Raw genomic sequence first — 17,070 nt, 5'->3', positions numbered from 1 at the left:
ACTTGTGCTATCAAACTTTGAAATTCAATCAATACACAAAGTCAGCATGTTATCCCCATAATTTAATTACATACTACATGTATAAAAATAACTGAAAAAAAAATATGATCATTTGAGTCAACATAAATATGCCCGTTCCAGCAGTCACAGTTAGTTACATGAAAGGTTGACCAATGTACTGTTTATTAGTGGATGTCTGCCGCAGCAGCGCTTCAGCACTATGGCTCAAAACCAGGCAAGAGTCTCCAAACCACATCACCTAAAACACCAACTTCTTCTTCAGGGTGCCTAAAGAATAAATAAGAAAAAAAAATCAGTCAGTCTTTGTCCAAGCTACCATGTGCGAAGTTCTAAAGATGACTTGGACATTGGACTTGCAAGCTCTACAAGGTAAACGTCTCCTTATAGAAACCTTCACTATGTCAATTATTACACGTTTTTCTTTATTAAATAACAAAATCTGTTTATTTTTAGTCTTAGCAGTCCGTACAGGGTGTGGCAGAGTTTTTTGTGATTGAAAAAAGCTGCAGCAAAATCAAGCGTTTTTGGTCGTAACAAAGTTTGCGATGTAACTTGTTGAGTTTTTTGTGGAAAAATTTCGACTTGAATTGTCGAAATCGCAATTGCACGAAATCGTTCTGCGCGGTCTTTCGCAGTGATGTTTGTTGCTAAATGAGACCTTTTAGCTGTACTCCTGTTCGACGCACGTGAACCGAAGAGGGCTTTGACTTACTGTGTGTTGTGATGAGTTCACATCACACTTGGCCAAAATCTGCAGTAATTTAGAAAAATTGCCAGCTCTGCTGAATATTGCGGCGTTTGTTTGATTTTGCATTCATGTCTGCAAGCATAAAAAAAATCACGAAATCCTGGAAGGACTGTCTTAGATTATATTGCACGTCAGCCATATTGTTCCTGTAGAAAATCGCTCAACTCACTCTGACCAATCCGATTTGAGAATTCCACAGAGCTGGGTCACTATTTTGTGTTTCTTATAGATACACGTGCTACCCGACAATAAACACACACAGCGTTCTAAAGCTACTTTAATCCTTACATTCACAGGCAGATAAATATTTATACAAACACAAAAGAAACTGCATGCGTTCTCACCTTGTTCGATAACGTCACGTTTTCTTTTAATGCCAATGGCGAGATTTTCTTTTTCTTTTAGAGCTTCCGCTGAACAGTTTGGCCGGGGAAGCTGAGGGCCTGGGGTGGGCGCTGGTTTCTGGCTGAAATATTGCATCTTCAATGCCTACAATACACATTTAGAAAAACTGTGTGAATGCTGGGTAAAGACACGTGCTTTATTCTCAATTCACCAACCACCTTTTGTTGTACAAGAGGACCTGAAAAGTTCATGAGCCACATTTATAAACGGCGCACACACACACACACACACACACACACACACACGTGTCACTATTCATGTAGAGACTTGTGAAAGTGCTAAACTAGCAGGGTGTAAATGCAAATCCACTGCATGATGATGTGGGATACAGTAAACGGATTCCCTTTTTAATTCTGGAGTCTCTTCATTCCTCCAGGGAAAGAGTGCGCTCTGGTGTGAACTCATCCCCCATCAGTGACGCTTTCACTCGGTGTGAGTAGTAATCGACTTCTTCCCTTCACACAAATAAAAATTTTTCTTATAGTTGACATCCTTAAACTTTTTTTTGTTCTCTCTCTCTCACCATCTTCACACAGTGAATATTTCACGTTGCATATAAACATTAATTGTGAGTGGTTCGTTCAATATTTTTAAACAGTTCGCGGCACTAATTTGTTAGATTAATAAGCTCATTTGTGATTTATAAAAAGCGAATCCGTACGGAGGAGCGTGTATTCATCGTTTTACCAATTAGACGCCATGTTCACAATACATCTCGAAGAGGAATTCTACCAAGTGGCGCTAACGGTGTCTACACAAAACTACTGAAAAGAATTGTTCCCATTACTACAATGGGAACATTACTGATGGCATGTTTTCAGACTTAAAATAAGTGAAAAAGTATCACTGAGAAAGAAAAATAAAGGAAAACCAAAGGCTACTTAAGTACGTGTTTGGCTTATCGACATCTTAAACATGTGGCACGAAATCTCACAATCCCGATTCTCATTGCCTGCATTTTCCTCAACATTTTCTCTTACCCCCCTCTTTTTCTCGTTTCCTTAGAGCGTAGTACCTCAGTGTTTATGTTCTTGAGAAAGTGGGATTTAGCGATCATGCATCCAAGCGGTTAAAGTCGTGTAAGTGCGAACGGGTCGGCGAGTCTGAGATTTTCAAAGTCATGTAGTGTGCACTGTTATGCAGATGAGGTAACTGGACACTAGAAATGATCATTTAGAGCTTAATCTGAGTCAATGAAAACGGATGTCCCGGTTACCTTTGTGGCTGTGAGGCGGGTGCAGGGGTTGAAAGTAAACAGGCCCTTCAGGAGCTCCAGAAGGTCGTCGCTTGCCGCACTGAAAATGTGCTCCAAAGGTGTGCCGGGAAACAGTTTAAATGAGACGTAATCTGGGAGACTGGTCATCCCCTTAGAACAAACCAACATGGTCAAGCAGTTCAGTCTATGTTTGATATTTGTTAATGAAATCAATTTTTAGGAGAAAAATACACTATATGGCCAAAAGTTTGTGACTGTCACACCCATATGTGCTTTGAATTTGAAATCCCAGATTGAGTCCCCCTTTGCTGTTATAATAAGCGTCACTCTTCTGGTAAGGCCGTCCACTAAATTTTGGAGTGTGACTGTGGGGATTTGCTCATTCTCCCACAAACCATTAGTGAGATCGGGCACGGATATGGGGCGAGGAATCCTGATCCCGAAGACCACTCGAGTTTTTCCGTTCCAACTTTGGCAAACCATGCCTTCGTGGAGCTCGCTTTGTTTGTGTACAGGTGCACGGTCATGACGGAACAGGTTCGGGCCTCTTAATTCCAGTGATCTTAATCCTACAGCATACAAAAGACATTCAATACAATTGTGTGCTTCTAACTTTGTGGCAACCGTTTGGGGGAGGACCCACATATGGCTGTGATGGGCAGGTGTCCACAAACGTTTGATCATACAGTGTAGCGCAGTGATGTCTAAGTGCATTTACAGGCCAAGTCTCTTCTGTTGGAGTCCCCAGCGCTTCAAATATCTTTGTCAGCTGATCCAGGTCAGAATCTCCAGCCAGAAAGGGAACCTTACAAAAGATAAAAGATCAAATGAATACACTGAATAAATCACCTGTTGAGCACATCTGTTTGGATCTGTATACACACACACACACACACACACACACACACACACACACACACACAAATGGCATAAATAGCACAATCAAATAAGTTGTATAATTTACTTATCTTTATTTCTTGCACGCTAGAAATTAATTACCTTAAATTGCAAAATACCTCACCACCTATGTCTGAACGATTTTTACATTTCTTGTTTTATGCCATAATGCAGCATTCACGAGAATGTGCAAACTAAGAGTTTCATTGTACAACCAAAGTTCTTGAATCTTGTTGAATATTGAATTATGTAAACAATATATAAATATATTATAAATAATTAAAAAAAACCCCACATATTTGTTATTTAAAAGCTCTGCCTATTTCCTTTTAATTACCGTACTCAAAAACCTCATGCTGTAACCCTTCATCCTACAAGGCTGTTCAGACTGAATGGAAGCATTAAAACGTGCTTTTACAGCGCATTTCGGTAATTACTCACTAAATCCCATCAGGATTCAATTAACACACTTCTCTTCAAAAATTATTCAATTATTAGAAGTTGGTCCAGATGTAATTATATAACCATTATGGAAAATACGGGCTATAAAGTAAGCATTCATCATGCTAAGGCATGATGTGTTGTAATTTTGGTTTCCATGACAATTTCACAACTTTACAGTTTCAGTATAATTATGTTACTCTTTATGCCAACTATAAATTCTATTTAAAACTAAAATGTATATATACAGTGGCCACTGTATGTGAACACGGAGGTGGAACATGTATTGAATAGGTGAACCTGGGTAGGTTTAATACTTGTCTATTTAGCATACGTGAGAACACCCATCACTAATATTTGTGATGAGCCACATGGGTAAGGCACATGAGAACAAGAACGTCCATAAACCCCCTGAGACTTACACGGAGTAGGAGTTCTGCAAGGATGCAGCCCACTGCCCACATGTCCACACCCACCCCATACATCCTGGCCCCGAAGAGCAGCTCTGGAGAACGGTACCATCTGAAACAAGATTTGAACGTGATTCTATTTAACTTTACTGGCAGTATGGATATAGTTTAATTAAAACGTGTCAATGTAAAAGTAAAGACGGGTCTATTCAGAAAATAACTAAAGAAATGTTTTAGTTAATTTGATAAAACCTGAAGTGTATACCTGGTCACTACTTGATGTGTATAAACTCTGTTAGGACTTCCAAAGGCTTTTGCCAATCCAAAATCAGCAAGTTTCAGCACCCCGGATTCATCCAGTAGTAAATTATTTGGCTTCAAATCCTGGAAGAGCAGACAGGAACAGTTACAGAAGCGGCTCATTGTAAAGTGGGATGGTATAAATGGGAGGGCGTGACAGAAAACTGACAGTGTGTGTTGTAATAGGACAATAATCAATGAGGGGTGGTGCGATATGGCCCAACATGAAGCAGAGCGAGTTATCACCCTGAAGTTGATTACTATTGTCCAAAGTGTTTTATTACTCATACTATTGCAGCTTTCCCATGATTACGAAACGTTTTTTAAAGAAATGACGTCATACATTTGATCCATTTATATAGTTACGTCTGGCATTGTGGAAAGTCTGCAAAATAAGTTAGTCCAAGTCATTCCCTCACAGGCCTCTCGTTTTCTCTCTCGAAGTTAATGAGGAAAAAAGCAGCTTGTTACTAAGAGAAACCACAAAGCGCAAGGTCCTCTCTTCTGAAGACTTTCTGCTGGTGGGAACTTCAGTGGAACAGCTTTATCTCTGACCTTCACAAATGTGACACTGGAGACAGGGCTGCACAATTAATCGAATATCTATCGCGATTACGATTTTGACTGCCCACGATTAAATGAACATGATCGACTGTGATACTGACATTTAAAGTTCGTCCTCCGCTCATAGAAAACTCCGCTGCAGATCAAATCAAGCGCTTCCTACACTTACAGCCAATCACCATACAGCGGCGCAGGGATGACGTCATTTTGTAACGCCAAAACCCCGAAACGGAGTTAGCAATTTAGCCCTCGAGCTCCCAGCGTCGCTGTGCGCTCCGGCGCTTTGCGCAAGGGGACATCATGACACTAGCATGATGCTAAATGGCACAACAGAGGTTGTCGGGACATTAAACGTCATCACGCCGAACGGGAAAAAACTTTGCAGATAAACTCAGGGCTCTACAGTGCGACCATTTCACTCGCATTTGTGACTGAAAAGTATTTTGTGCGACTGTGAATAAATATTTATTCGCACCGGTGCGAGTGACCTGTTCGGAGTTGTAGAATACAATCAGAATAAAAACTACAGGAAGTCCGAAATGCATCAACACCGTGCAACAGTTACTTACACCTGCTTTTCATCTCCGCAGTCAACCGAACAAGTGTGGAAATACTGCAAAGAAGCCATTATGATGACGAGTAACACTGAACATCATCTGCTTCAACTTCCCAATCTCACAACCGCCATCTTTTATTGATCCCGCAAAATGACCTGAACTTTCACCTGCTCGTGTAGACACAGCGGCTTCGCGCGGAGTAAATTAATAATGATGCTAACGCTACAAGGTGGGTTTAATTCAAATTATTTATTAAATAAATCCTCACCAATCATAATCAAGAGTAGGAACTGTTCGGTTTGTAAACATACAGTACACTGCAGCTCTCCTTCACTAATTCACTTCATTTAAACTCACGGTTGCCAGATATCACCAGAAAAGTCAACTCCAGTTTCCATGTTTTGATTTAATCCCCCCAAAACATAATATTATCAACAGACATGGACACTGTACTGGGGGAACCCATCTAAAAGGAAAAACTGATAAACAAAAATAAAACGACTAAAATGTAAAAACAGAAAATGTGCTTAGCTATAAATAAATCATTTAATATAAAAAATAGATATTATAATAACTTCATAAAATATAAATAAAATGAGAAATGAAATAATGTTTAATTACTATGGGTTGCATTTAATATCAATTTGACATTAAGCTTAGTTCGCTATTTCCTTAGAAGACTATTAGCCTTTTTCCTCATATGGATCATTTTTGTGTTAGTCTACTTTTAATTAGGACTCTTTATTGCTTTTTAAGATATTTAAAAATAAATATTTTATGCTTGTTTATTTATCAATTAACCAACAGTATCTCATTGCTATTATTTTAACTCAATTAACAGTGACCATGAGCAGGGAGCTTACATTTAACTGTTTATGATAAACCTCCTGATTAAAGCTTAAACAAAAAAAGATTGGTATCTGGATCGGTTTCGGTCGTAAAAATCCTGATTGGTGCATCCCTAATGAACACCATTACACTAAAGCGCTTAGCATCTGACGAGTAAAGGAACTCATCCAATCACATCCTCTATGAGATTATTCAGATATATACACAATATACACAGAGCAGTTCGAGAACTGACTCCAGCCCAGAACGATGACAGTGGAAAATGTCTAATAGTGTAGCTTTAAATTCTGTCAAAGAGCTGTAACTGACCAGGTCAAGTTTTCCCATGCCTACTTGTGTGTTATATTGTGGCAGGAGAAAACTTAATAAATGTGAAAGTGCAATAAAAATATGTTGTCACTAAAATTAATAATTAATAAAATTAATTAATAATTGTGATAAATAATCGAGATCTCAATATTGATCAAAAATAATCGGGATTATCATTTTGGCCATAATCGTGCAGCCCTAACTGGAGACGCCAAAAACGTTATCTAAACGTTTCCAAGCTTCACCACATCCATAAGGAATAACACACTACAGACTGTGCTGTTATATGAAAACATTAATATATAAATAAATAAATAAAACACTGTGCATGAGCGGTTACTATGGAAACAATAGCGTATTAGAACGAGTGCATTAATAATATTGTTCCTGTTACAGCCAGAACTACCCGTGTTGTTATACGACAATAATGCACACATTCTGACCAATCAGAATTGAGCGTTCAAACATGTGGTAAAAGATTTTATGTGCTTATATACCATCGTTTTTTTTTTTTTTTGATTAGTCTTGGTCTTTTATTAGTCCACCATACGAGCTCCTTGTATAGAATGAACACCACCGACGCTACTGTTGGAGCTGCCGTTGTAGAAAAGGAATCAACACCACCTGACCAATCAGATTTGAGAATTCGACATGGAAATGGTATATAAGTAAGTTTTAATAAACTTATATGCTGACCCTGTGTAGGATCCAGTGATGGTGCAAGTACTCCAGACCCTGCAGTGTCATCAGGATGTAGGCTTTAATGTTGGCTGGAGTCAGTACAAGACTCGTGTCCTTTATGATAACCTGAAACAGAAAAGCATCAGATGATATTCTGCACATCTTTCATTTAAAAACCGAGATAAAAAATATATGTTTTGTTGAAAACCACACATTTAGAAACCGGCTCCATTAGAAAGATCTAAAAATGTTCTCCATTATGAACAAGTATCACATAGTAAAAGGAAAACGTTTTCAAAGACTTGGATGTTACCTGGTAAACTTTATGATTAGTAACCATTATATCTCATTTCATTTGTTTAAAATAAAAAAAGTGTCAGGGAGGCAAAACATTGTGAACAGTGTACTGATACTGTGAAATTCTAAGATTTATTTGTCTACAAATAAAATAAGACACTACCTGTAATAAACATTCATGAAAGTAGCCACAAAAACAACAACAACAACAACAATGTAAAACCAAACCATTACTTCCATAAATACAGAGATCTACCAACTGGAAAGTAACCTATACAATAAAAATAACCTTCCCTTTGCAGACATAGTAAGCCCTCCCTAAACAAAAAGTGGCCAAATTAATGTCGTCCTAACCCTATTTTACTATGAAGAACTGGATAAAAATAAACGCTATATTTTGCAATCACGGCATGTGCCTGCTTTTAGAATATGTCCTCTAGATGAAGGTGGCTACATTGATCTGCCTTTCCTGCACTCTGCTTTTGCTTGCTGCTGCTAAAATCCAATTAGGACTCAGACTGAAATCTGAGAGAGCCACTTTCTTATAATGTGATTATAGTAGACCAAGAGCTGCCTAAGAAGTTGGCATACAAAGGGATATTGGCTGGAAAAAAAGACATCTATTGCTTACCTCAAGGTCAGTCTCCATGTAGTCAAACACGAGGCTAACGTTGGATTTGTGTCCGAACGCATCGAGGAGCTGCAGGGATGCGAAGAGATTATGAGGCTTTATAGTGTGATACGTACTGTACGAAACGACATCATCAAATACCCAGCAGCTTCGATATGACATATTTATACCACAGCACTGTTCAATTTCTATGTCTGGTGTTGATTTTCTATAACAGCACAGCTCTGACAATAATCCTGACTGTTGATGCACCTAACGATCTTATTATTATTATTATTATTATTTCTATAGTAACAACTCATCCACAGGGACCGTGTATGAAGTTCCACATAATCGAATGATACTTTTTCTAAAAAGTGTTCTTATTTAACAAAACGTAATAATAATCATCGTCGTCTGTATTTTATAGAGCGCCTTTAAAAGCAGCTTCTCAAAGCGCTGTACACACAACAAGCAGTGCACAGAAAAAAATGAATGATAAAAATAATAAAAATAACAATAATAATAATAAAAGTAGACATCAGCAAGGTTAAAAGGAGTAAGTCTTAAGTTGAGCTTTAAGAACGCCAAAGATCTGAGCTTCTCTAAGTTCGAGAGGAAGAGAGTTCCAAAGTGAAGGAGCAGAGACGGAAGAAGCCCCGTCACCCATAGATTTTAAGCGTGTTTGTGGAACAGTTTACAGATTACACTGTGAGGAGCGCAGGCTGAGATTTGGGGTGTACGGAATTAATAAAGCAGATAAGTAATGAGGAGCCAAGCCATGTAATGCTTTGTATGTCAGCATCGTAATTTTAAACTCGACACGGAATCTGACGGGGAGCCAGTGCGAGGACTCCAGAGCAGGAGTAATATGATTGTATTTCCTGTCCCCAGTCAGGATCCTGGCGGCAGAGTTTTGTACATATTGCAGTTTATCGATTGTGGATTTAGAAACCGGTTAAAAGGGCATTACAGTGATCTAGCCGAGTGACGACGAACGAGTTAATCGGCTTTTCAGCTACAGAGGAGTTTAGCATGGGGTGCAGTCTTGCTGTATTTCTGAGGTGAAAAAAAAAAAGGATGCTTTAACGGTGCTCTGAACAAAAGAATCAAATGTAAGGCTGGTATTAAAAATGACCCCAAGGTTCTAGAACAGAGCCATCAACAAAACGTATATAATCGTCTCGATTGGGAACCTTTGTTAGGAGACCTTTATGCAACTTTTATAGAATTTGACAAATTCAAAAAGACAAGCATGTCTTATTAATTTTAAGAGAGAGAGAGAGAAAAACACGAGAGGTTGTTAACTCTTCATTGCTGCTATAATGTAAGTGATAACAGGAACTAATCTGTCTTGCGGCACTTCAATAACATTAACTGTAGACGCCTGACACGCCGCTCGGTAATAAACTTAATTGCAATCGCTGTGTTATAAGACGTGATAAACGCTTTGGGACGTGCTGTTATTGGAAAATAATCAGCTGAGGAGGGTTAACAGTGACTCTTCCTCACGTCGGTGTGTATCACACCACCAGGGCGTGGATCCTTGTCCTGGAACAGCAAGCCCTGTGGTGTTTTTATTCCTTATAAAGTTTGCGTGTCACTGAATACTTATACAAGCACTTACTCCAATAATATTTGGATGACTCAGTTCCTGCAGCAGTTTGATTTCTCTCAGGGCTGTTCTGTTGATTCCTGAAAGGCCAGAATTGAGATTAAATTACAGGAGGGAGAAACAAAACTATGAGATTATTATTATTATTATTATTATTATTATTATTATTATTATTGGGAGCAGATCATTTAGCTATGGTTTGTGCACAAACCATCTTTTGCCTCTGTTCTGTGTCCGACTTTAATCTGTTGGGAATAATAAAAAAAAAAATAAATCAATGATGTAACATTTTAAATAAATCTCTCACCATGCCCATGGATTATTCCCTAGAATAATCACAAATTCTAGTACACAGTTTGTATGCGACTTTACTTCGGGACAATATTGAAGGATTATTACTGAAAGCTTATTAGTCCTTGAGTTTTACTATCAGTGATGTACAGAAGTGTGAAAAAGTTTGCATACGCTTACTCCAAAATGACAATTCTGACTAAACATGTAATGGAAGTAAAATGTTTTTGCACAAAAATCATCAAAGCGTGTAGGTTAAAATATCACTTATACATCAATAGTGGAACAAATTTTTAGGGCTGTTTTTGATTTTCGTGACCCTCTCTGGTAGCTTCTCCCCCCCCCCCCAGTCAGATTTCTTCCACACTTTGTTTGTGATTTCCTCATGTTCCTTCAGAACTAGCGGATGTCCCATGCGATGGTTTCTTTGCCAAGTACAAAGCCGTCACCTCTTGACTGTGACCCCCTCCAAAAGGACCCTGGAATATCACGTTCGTCCTCTTTCCCACTCTCATCTTGCCGGGTGGTTGAGGCCGTGGATTCAGAGACGCTAAAATAAAGAGCTCAAGTCCTTTCTTTCTTGCTAATAAACCTAAATTTCTTATTGTTAAATCAGCTCCAGCAAACGAGTGTGTCTTGACAGTGACGGCAAATATCGACTCGTTATTCGTTAGAATGGACGCACGGCCTATTGTTTGTACAGCAGTGTGGGCACTGCAGATACAGAATAACCAGAATTTCATAATTACAGATTTTTATTTTTTAAACTCCGGGCAAGATGGCAAGCTGTTAGTTATTCCAGGAACCTAAAGAGATGGATGATGGACACGTTCAGTGCCAAAATCCTTTAGGACTGGAGCAGCTTCGTCAAGCACTTGCATCATAATGCTAATAGTGAGGTGTGAAGTGCACAGCTCAGTCTATGGGAACTCCGCCGACTATTCGTGGTCCTTCCTCTGACGCAGCTGCAGAAGGACTGAAGTGAACCGCAGACACAACTGCTAGGGCTGGGTATCGCGACCGACTTGGCGATTCAATTCAGTTCTTATTTACATGGTTTTGATTCTATTCGATATCTATTAGTTATCAATATTTCATTTCAAAATGTTAGTTTTGCAGACATGGAATCCATGTTTTAATAGAAATCCTGGTAACCGAAACGCTCCTACTTAGCTAGATTACTGAAATACACATTTACTTTAACACACAATTATGTTGAATTACTTTTTACTTTTACTTTGAGCAACACTGGAACAAGAAATCATAAATACGTGCGCACAGTGCGCACAAGGTAAGCACAAACGGCACATTACTCTACAACAAATTCAAACACTGTAAAGGTGCGACCGTGAAATTCACTAACAACCTGAGACATGTTTAAGAATTAAAACCGCTTTCAAAATTCAAAAACACGAAAGACGGCGAATCGATTTCCCGACTCGATATCGTTTCGTTAAGATGAAGATCGATTCAAATCGGGGAATGGATATTCTTTTTTTTTTTTTTTTTTTTAACCCAGCCCTAACAACTGCTGAGACTATAAAAAGAAAAGGCATACTCCTTTGCTGGGTTGTTGCAGCGGGAACAGAAACAGGCAGAAGCCTCGGTATGCTGGAAGGGGAAGACCGAGCGCCGTTACTGCACTGGAACGTAGGCAGCAGGCCGGAGCCAAATAATGTAACGGCGCGAAGAACCTCAGAGGAGCTTAGTAAAATGGTCTCGCATACAGAGACCCAGCCTGACGGACTTTCAGCGGCCGCTAACGCGAGCCTCACCTGGGTGGAAAATGCAGACGGGGTTTAATCCAGGATCGTAGCTCTGCCGTAACAGTGAATGCGCTACAGGCCAGTGTCAAGGCTGTACACGGGGTACAGTTCGCAGATTCACCATCTAACTGCAGAAACGCAGTCACTATTACAGAAACAGGCGATCCAGATAAGCACACAGGCTGCGTTATTTCCAGATAAAGAAGGGAGGTGAACGTGAGAGCCCTGATCTCTGGGACTAGGCTTGCGCAAGCCACCGTTTCCAACATTTTTGATTTAAGGAGAATAAAGGAGGCGTAATAATATTACCAGCTGTGCACTCAGGAACTCCGGCATGAAAATCACAAAATCTCAGCTGGATGGTGGATTTTAAGTGATTCTGCAGAGATGCAGTAAACAGTTGTTTTTTTTTAATGTAACGCCACATCTCGATGTAATCTTTCGAGAAATCGCTTGTCTAACGTCCACATGGCTGACGTTTTTCTCTGTTGATGCTGTTCACAGGAGAGGAGGAGCGCACCGGTGAAAAAGGGAAGAGCGAGCATATTCAATCAGCTTTTAATTATCATCACCATTAACATATTTATACATAAGTGTTAGATTTTACACTTCGTTATAGGCCGATTTCATCTTTCTGGGTCAAACTCTATTAAGGCTATTTTCTGCCAAAATATTTCGGGGGCATCCCTAAGAGATCTAGTCAAACGATGCTAAATATATCCTTGTTTAATGTACACGTTCACATGAATTAATTCGAAACATTCTCCTGTTATCATGACAGAAAGCAAGGGAGCCCATTACAAGTTGAGAGCACTGGGGGAAGTGGGAAGGGCTCCCAGGAAGTGTCTGCGAATCATTGCTTTTTTTGGCCTATATTTAAGTGATAACTCCTACTAGAGCTACATTTCCTGCTCAGGGGAGCTTCTGTTGATCCGAGAGCTCTGGGGCCAGAGTGGGGCTAAACTTTCCGTCACTCTGGGGTACGTTCCGTATTTTTTTTTCCCCGGTCTTTTCCCTTCACGATGATGAGTCAGAAGAGAGTCAGTTTTACTTCCACTAGTGGAATAAAAATAAGGATATCCTGTCTCTGTGGCTCACAAACACCCTACCCCAAACTACAATTCCCATAACGCACCAGTGCACCTAAACATTAACCCCTTACTCTCTTACACGAGCGTACTTTAACGTTTTTGCAATAGTTGGAATGAACGTCGCTGGATATCGCCGCAATGCAAGATCACGTAGAGGTGATAATATTTATATCGCACGAGTCTATCGAGGACTAAAAGTGCATCACTTGAGAGTCTGCGACTTCTGCTTAACTTGGCCGCGTGAAGCCGTGCAGCGCTTCGAAACATTTGTGAAGCGACGCAGAGCTCGGTGTTTACCTCCAGGTTTTACAGATTAAATGTTGCACCCCATGTGGCGAGTTTGAGAGATTCTCATCTTCAATAGAGAACAGGATCAGCACTCGAGTGCTTCTTACACTTAATCCTCAAGTACTGCATCAGCAATATTTTTGCCTGCTGGACATTATTGAGGATACGCTCTGAGCGCTGATGATATCACTGACTATGTTTACGGGGACAGCAGTGATCTAATTATTGACCTTACTCTGAGTAAGATAATATTGTGATTAAGGTGTTCGCTTTTAGAATACTGCTTTCATGTCCCCGTTTTTACATGTTCTAGAACATAATTAGATTAACGGCACACGTCATTATGTCACCGCGCCACGCCGTCCGACGTCCCTCCAGAATTTCACGTATCGACATACAGTCGGTCTTCGTTATGGGACCGTATACAGTTTTGGGTGTTTTTATTTAATTTTTTACGAACGCTTTAAGTGCAGTTAATTATTTGTCATGCTGTACGTGCAAATAGACAACTGCTTGAAGCCGTGGGCTGCGTCCCAAACCGCGTACTTACTGTCAATATAGTAGCCGAGATACATGTATTTTTCCCCACTACAGGCGTATAGTAGGCAAGTATGCGGTTTGGGACGCAGCCGTGCTCTCTTGTTCGCCATGAAATGTTGAGCACTGCCGTGTGTGATCGTGTCCAGTCGCAAAATGTGGTGAAAACGTTCACACGACGTGCATAATGTGATTAAGGTGTGTACATGTCTGTAATACACGCCCATAATGCGACTAAACAGGAGTACTCCACCTGTCTTAATTTGATTTGTGTTTACTTCGAGTATGACTTTAATCAGATTAAGGTAATTAAAAATTGCTGTTTACATGCTAGTTTCTTAATCACAGTATTGTCTTAATCGGGTTAATAGTGGATTATTGTTGTCCGTGTAAACGCACTGACTGATATACGGTCTTCAGGACGAAAACCAGCCGGCTGTTCAGGAACAACACAAAAAGAACAAAAAGACTGCGTATGTAACCGTGGTTCTACAAGTGAGCGGATGATAGACAAGCGACCTTGGGGTCACAGTCACAAGGTGATGACTTTGCCATTAGTCTTGCATGAAAACTGTTTTGCATTGAGTCTTACCCGGACTGCTCACAGCAAACTGCCTGAGAGTTTAAGCCTCATTGAGCTGTTCATGACTACAACGAGACGACAAGTAAAGACATCCGTTACGCCGTAGTTAATCTTCTTACCTTTTTAATCGCAACAATGGTATTTTTTGTTTTGTCTCTCGCCTTGTAAACCGTGGCAAACTGCAAAAGACACAGAACACCAGCCACTGTAACGCAAAACACACTGACAGGAAACAAGCTAGTTCTGATCGATTTTTTTTTATTTATTACTATACAAATGGATTTAATCTAACCAATGAAATAGTGACAAAAACAAAAAAAACACAAAAAAACCCCCCAACAACCCCCAAAACATATTCATTAGAGAAACCTCAGAATTTTTGAAGAAGGTGTTATTTATTTTATTCTAAATTGATGATCTTTACAGATAATCTCTCACTCAGCTTCTAACAACAATACTGACACACACGTTTCTCTTATCAAACTTGAACGATTATTTGCTTTTATACCACGGTCTGTCCGAGTACTCTGGAAGGTGTGTGTTAAAATACGTGTGTGTACCAGGGGTAGGTTCAATCAGTTTTATTAATGCTCTAAATGAATGCGCTGTCTATAAACAACTGTAACCATAGTAACATACAGCTAAACTCACGGCTTCATCATTAATATGGATGCAGGTAATTCACACCCGCACAATCTCTCTCTCTCTCTCATATAACTATTTACTGTAATTAATTAGAATAAATAATCTTATTTGCACTACTTTATCTCTGTGTATGATTTAAAGCAGGATTCTAGATCCAAGGACCTGTATATAAAATAACTAATGAAAATTAACAGTTATATTTTGTCAACTTTTGTGCTGCAAAGATGAATGACAGCATTAACACATCAATGCTGGCAAGTGACTGCGGTATAAACTGGATAATCCACGGCTAAGTGTGTGTTACACCTCTCAACGCTTCACCCGTTCCCTCCCCCGTTCCCTCCCCGACGCTTCCTCACCCGTTCCCTCCCCCACGCTTCACCCGTTCCCTCCCCGACGCTTCACCCGTTCCCTCCCCCACGCTTCACCCGTTCCCTCACCCGTTCCCTCCCCCACGCTTCACCCGTTCCCTCACCCACGCGTCACCCGTTCCCTCACCCGTTCCCTCCCGACGCTTCACCCGTTCCCTCACCCACGCTTCACCCGTTCCCTCACCCGTTCCCTCCCGACGCTTCACCCGTTCCCTCACCCACGCTTCACCCGTTCCCTCCCGACGCTTCACCCGTTCCCTCACCCACGCTTCACCCGTTCCCTCACCCGTTCCCTCCCGACGCTTCACCCGTTCCCTCACCCACGCTTCACCCGTTCCCTCACCCGTTCCCTCCCGACGCTTCACCCGTTCCCTCACCCACGCTTCACCCGTTCCCTCACCCACGCTTCACCCGTTCCCTCACCCGTTCCCTCCCGACGCTTCACCCGTTCCCTCACCCACGCTTCACCCGTTCCCTCACCCGTTCCCTCCCGACGCTTCACCCGTTCCCTCACCCACGCTTCACCCGTTCCCTCCCCCACGCTTCACCCGTTCCCTCACCCACGCTTCACCCGTTCCCTCACCCGTTCCCTCACCCGTTCCCTCACCCGTTCCCTCTCGACGCTTCACCCGTTCCCTCCCCCACGCTTCACCCGTTCCCTCCCCCACGCTTCACCCGTTCCCTCCCCCCGTTCCCTCCCCACGCTTCACCCGTTCGCCCCTAACTTTTCCATCAGTCGGAAAGCTGTTGTTTTTGAACAAATGTCCTCAGGATGAACTGCAGGACTAAATAAATGAGCAAAACGGATAAACGCATGAGTGATAACCCCAAAGAGCTGATCTCTGTAACTGTATCAGAAACCCGCGCGTGTTTATTATGTAGCTACACTGCTAAGCTAATGACGTCTAATTTACCGAATTTCATTCCTACACATGCACGAGGGCCACTCTGCAAAGTAAATTAAGCACATAATCCTCCTAGCGATGTCATTTACCTGACCCTCTCCGAGAAAGTCCAGCTTTTCATATCGTTTAGCTCTGGACTTGACATCCAAAGCCATATTTTCGGTTTCAAACGGTCCTTTGTTGAACACGGACCTACTGCTGAGTTAAAGCTCTCCAAATACTTCCGGGTGAAACAAGAGTCCTTAGGAACGGTTTATTTGAGACGCAACACAAACAAAGGCACGTTCTGTGATTTTAAAGCTACATCCTAGAGTAGGATTATTAAAAATAAATGAAAACTGGATCATTATCGGTCCCAGCAGTAATCTTTGATATAAATATTTGATATAAATTAGAGTTACAAATGTGTAATATAAATTCCAATGTGTTTCCTTTAATAAAGTACATTTCCTGTGAGCTTAGATTCACTTTAAAATGTATCAAACGGATTGCTAATATGGCAATCAAGCACTTTTAAAATGTCCTTAATAATAAAAACTCACTCTTTTTTAAAACTCAACAAACAAATGAACAGTATAAAAGGTAGTTATTGTGTAATCATTGACTTACCCTGATTCTTTCATAATGTATTTAATCATATTTTCCTCCGTATATAATATTATAAACAATTCTT

General features: G+C 40.6%; 1 protein-coding gene across 3 annotated transcripts; it reads right to left on the bottom strand.

The window, feature by feature from the left end:
• Positions 1-41: 41 nt before the first annotated feature.
• On the bottom strand, positions 42-16,615 carry cdk7 (cyclin-dependent kinase 7). Of its 3 annotated transcripts, XM_053653830.1 has the most exons (12): positions 16,487-16,615; positions 14,596-14,655; positions 10,132-10,165; positions 9,933-10,000; positions 8,327-8,395; positions 7,414-7,524; positions 4,404-4,522; positions 4,151-4,250; positions 3,109-3,195; positions 2,391-2,540; positions 1,114-1,258; positions 42-288 (listed from the first exon to the last, which is right to left on the bottom strand). In XM_053653830.1, the coding sequence occupies exons 1-12, from the start codon at positions 16,550-16,552 to the stop codon at positions 260-262; spliced, it is 1,038 nt and encodes a 345-aa protein (XP_053509805.1). In that variant the 5' UTR covers positions 16,553-16,615; the 3' UTR covers positions 42-259. The 3 variants fall into 3 exon arrangements, with proteins under 3 accessions (XP_053509805.1, XP_053509806.1, XP_053509807.1); XM_053653831.1 differs by lacking the exon at positions 14,596-14,655 and having other exon boundaries at positions 16,487-16,608; XM_053653832.1 differs by lacking the exons at positions 42-288; positions 1,114-1,258 and adding an exon at positions 1,266-1,629 and having other exon boundaries at positions 16,487-16,608.
• Positions 16,616-17,070: the final 455 nt, after the last annotated feature.

Source organism: Ictalurus furcatus, chromosome 22 (genome assembly GCF_023375685.1).
Source record: "Ictalurus furcatus strain D&B chromosome 22, Billie_1.0, whole genome shotgun sequence".
In the NCBI taxonomy this organism is placed as follows: Eukaryota; Metazoa; Chordata; class Actinopteri; order Siluriformes; family Ictaluridae; genus Ictalurus; species Ictalurus furcatus.
Note: the sequence above shows the minus strand (reverse complement) of the source record. Positions and strands in the feature narration are given on the sequence as shown.

Coding starts and splice junctions, on each gene's coding strand:
- cdk7 (XM_053653830.1), bottom strand. CDS start 16,552: ATGGCTTTGGATGTCAAGTCCAGAGCTAAACGATATGAAAAGCTGGAC. Junction 1,259..2,390: donor CCCGCCTCACAGCCACAAAG/GTAACCGGGACA, acceptor TGTGTATTGTAG/GCATTGAAGATGCAATATTT. Junction 289..1,113: donor ACGTGACGTTATCGAACAAG/GTGAGAACGCAT, acceptor TTTATTCTTTAG/GCACCCTGAAGAAGAAGTTG.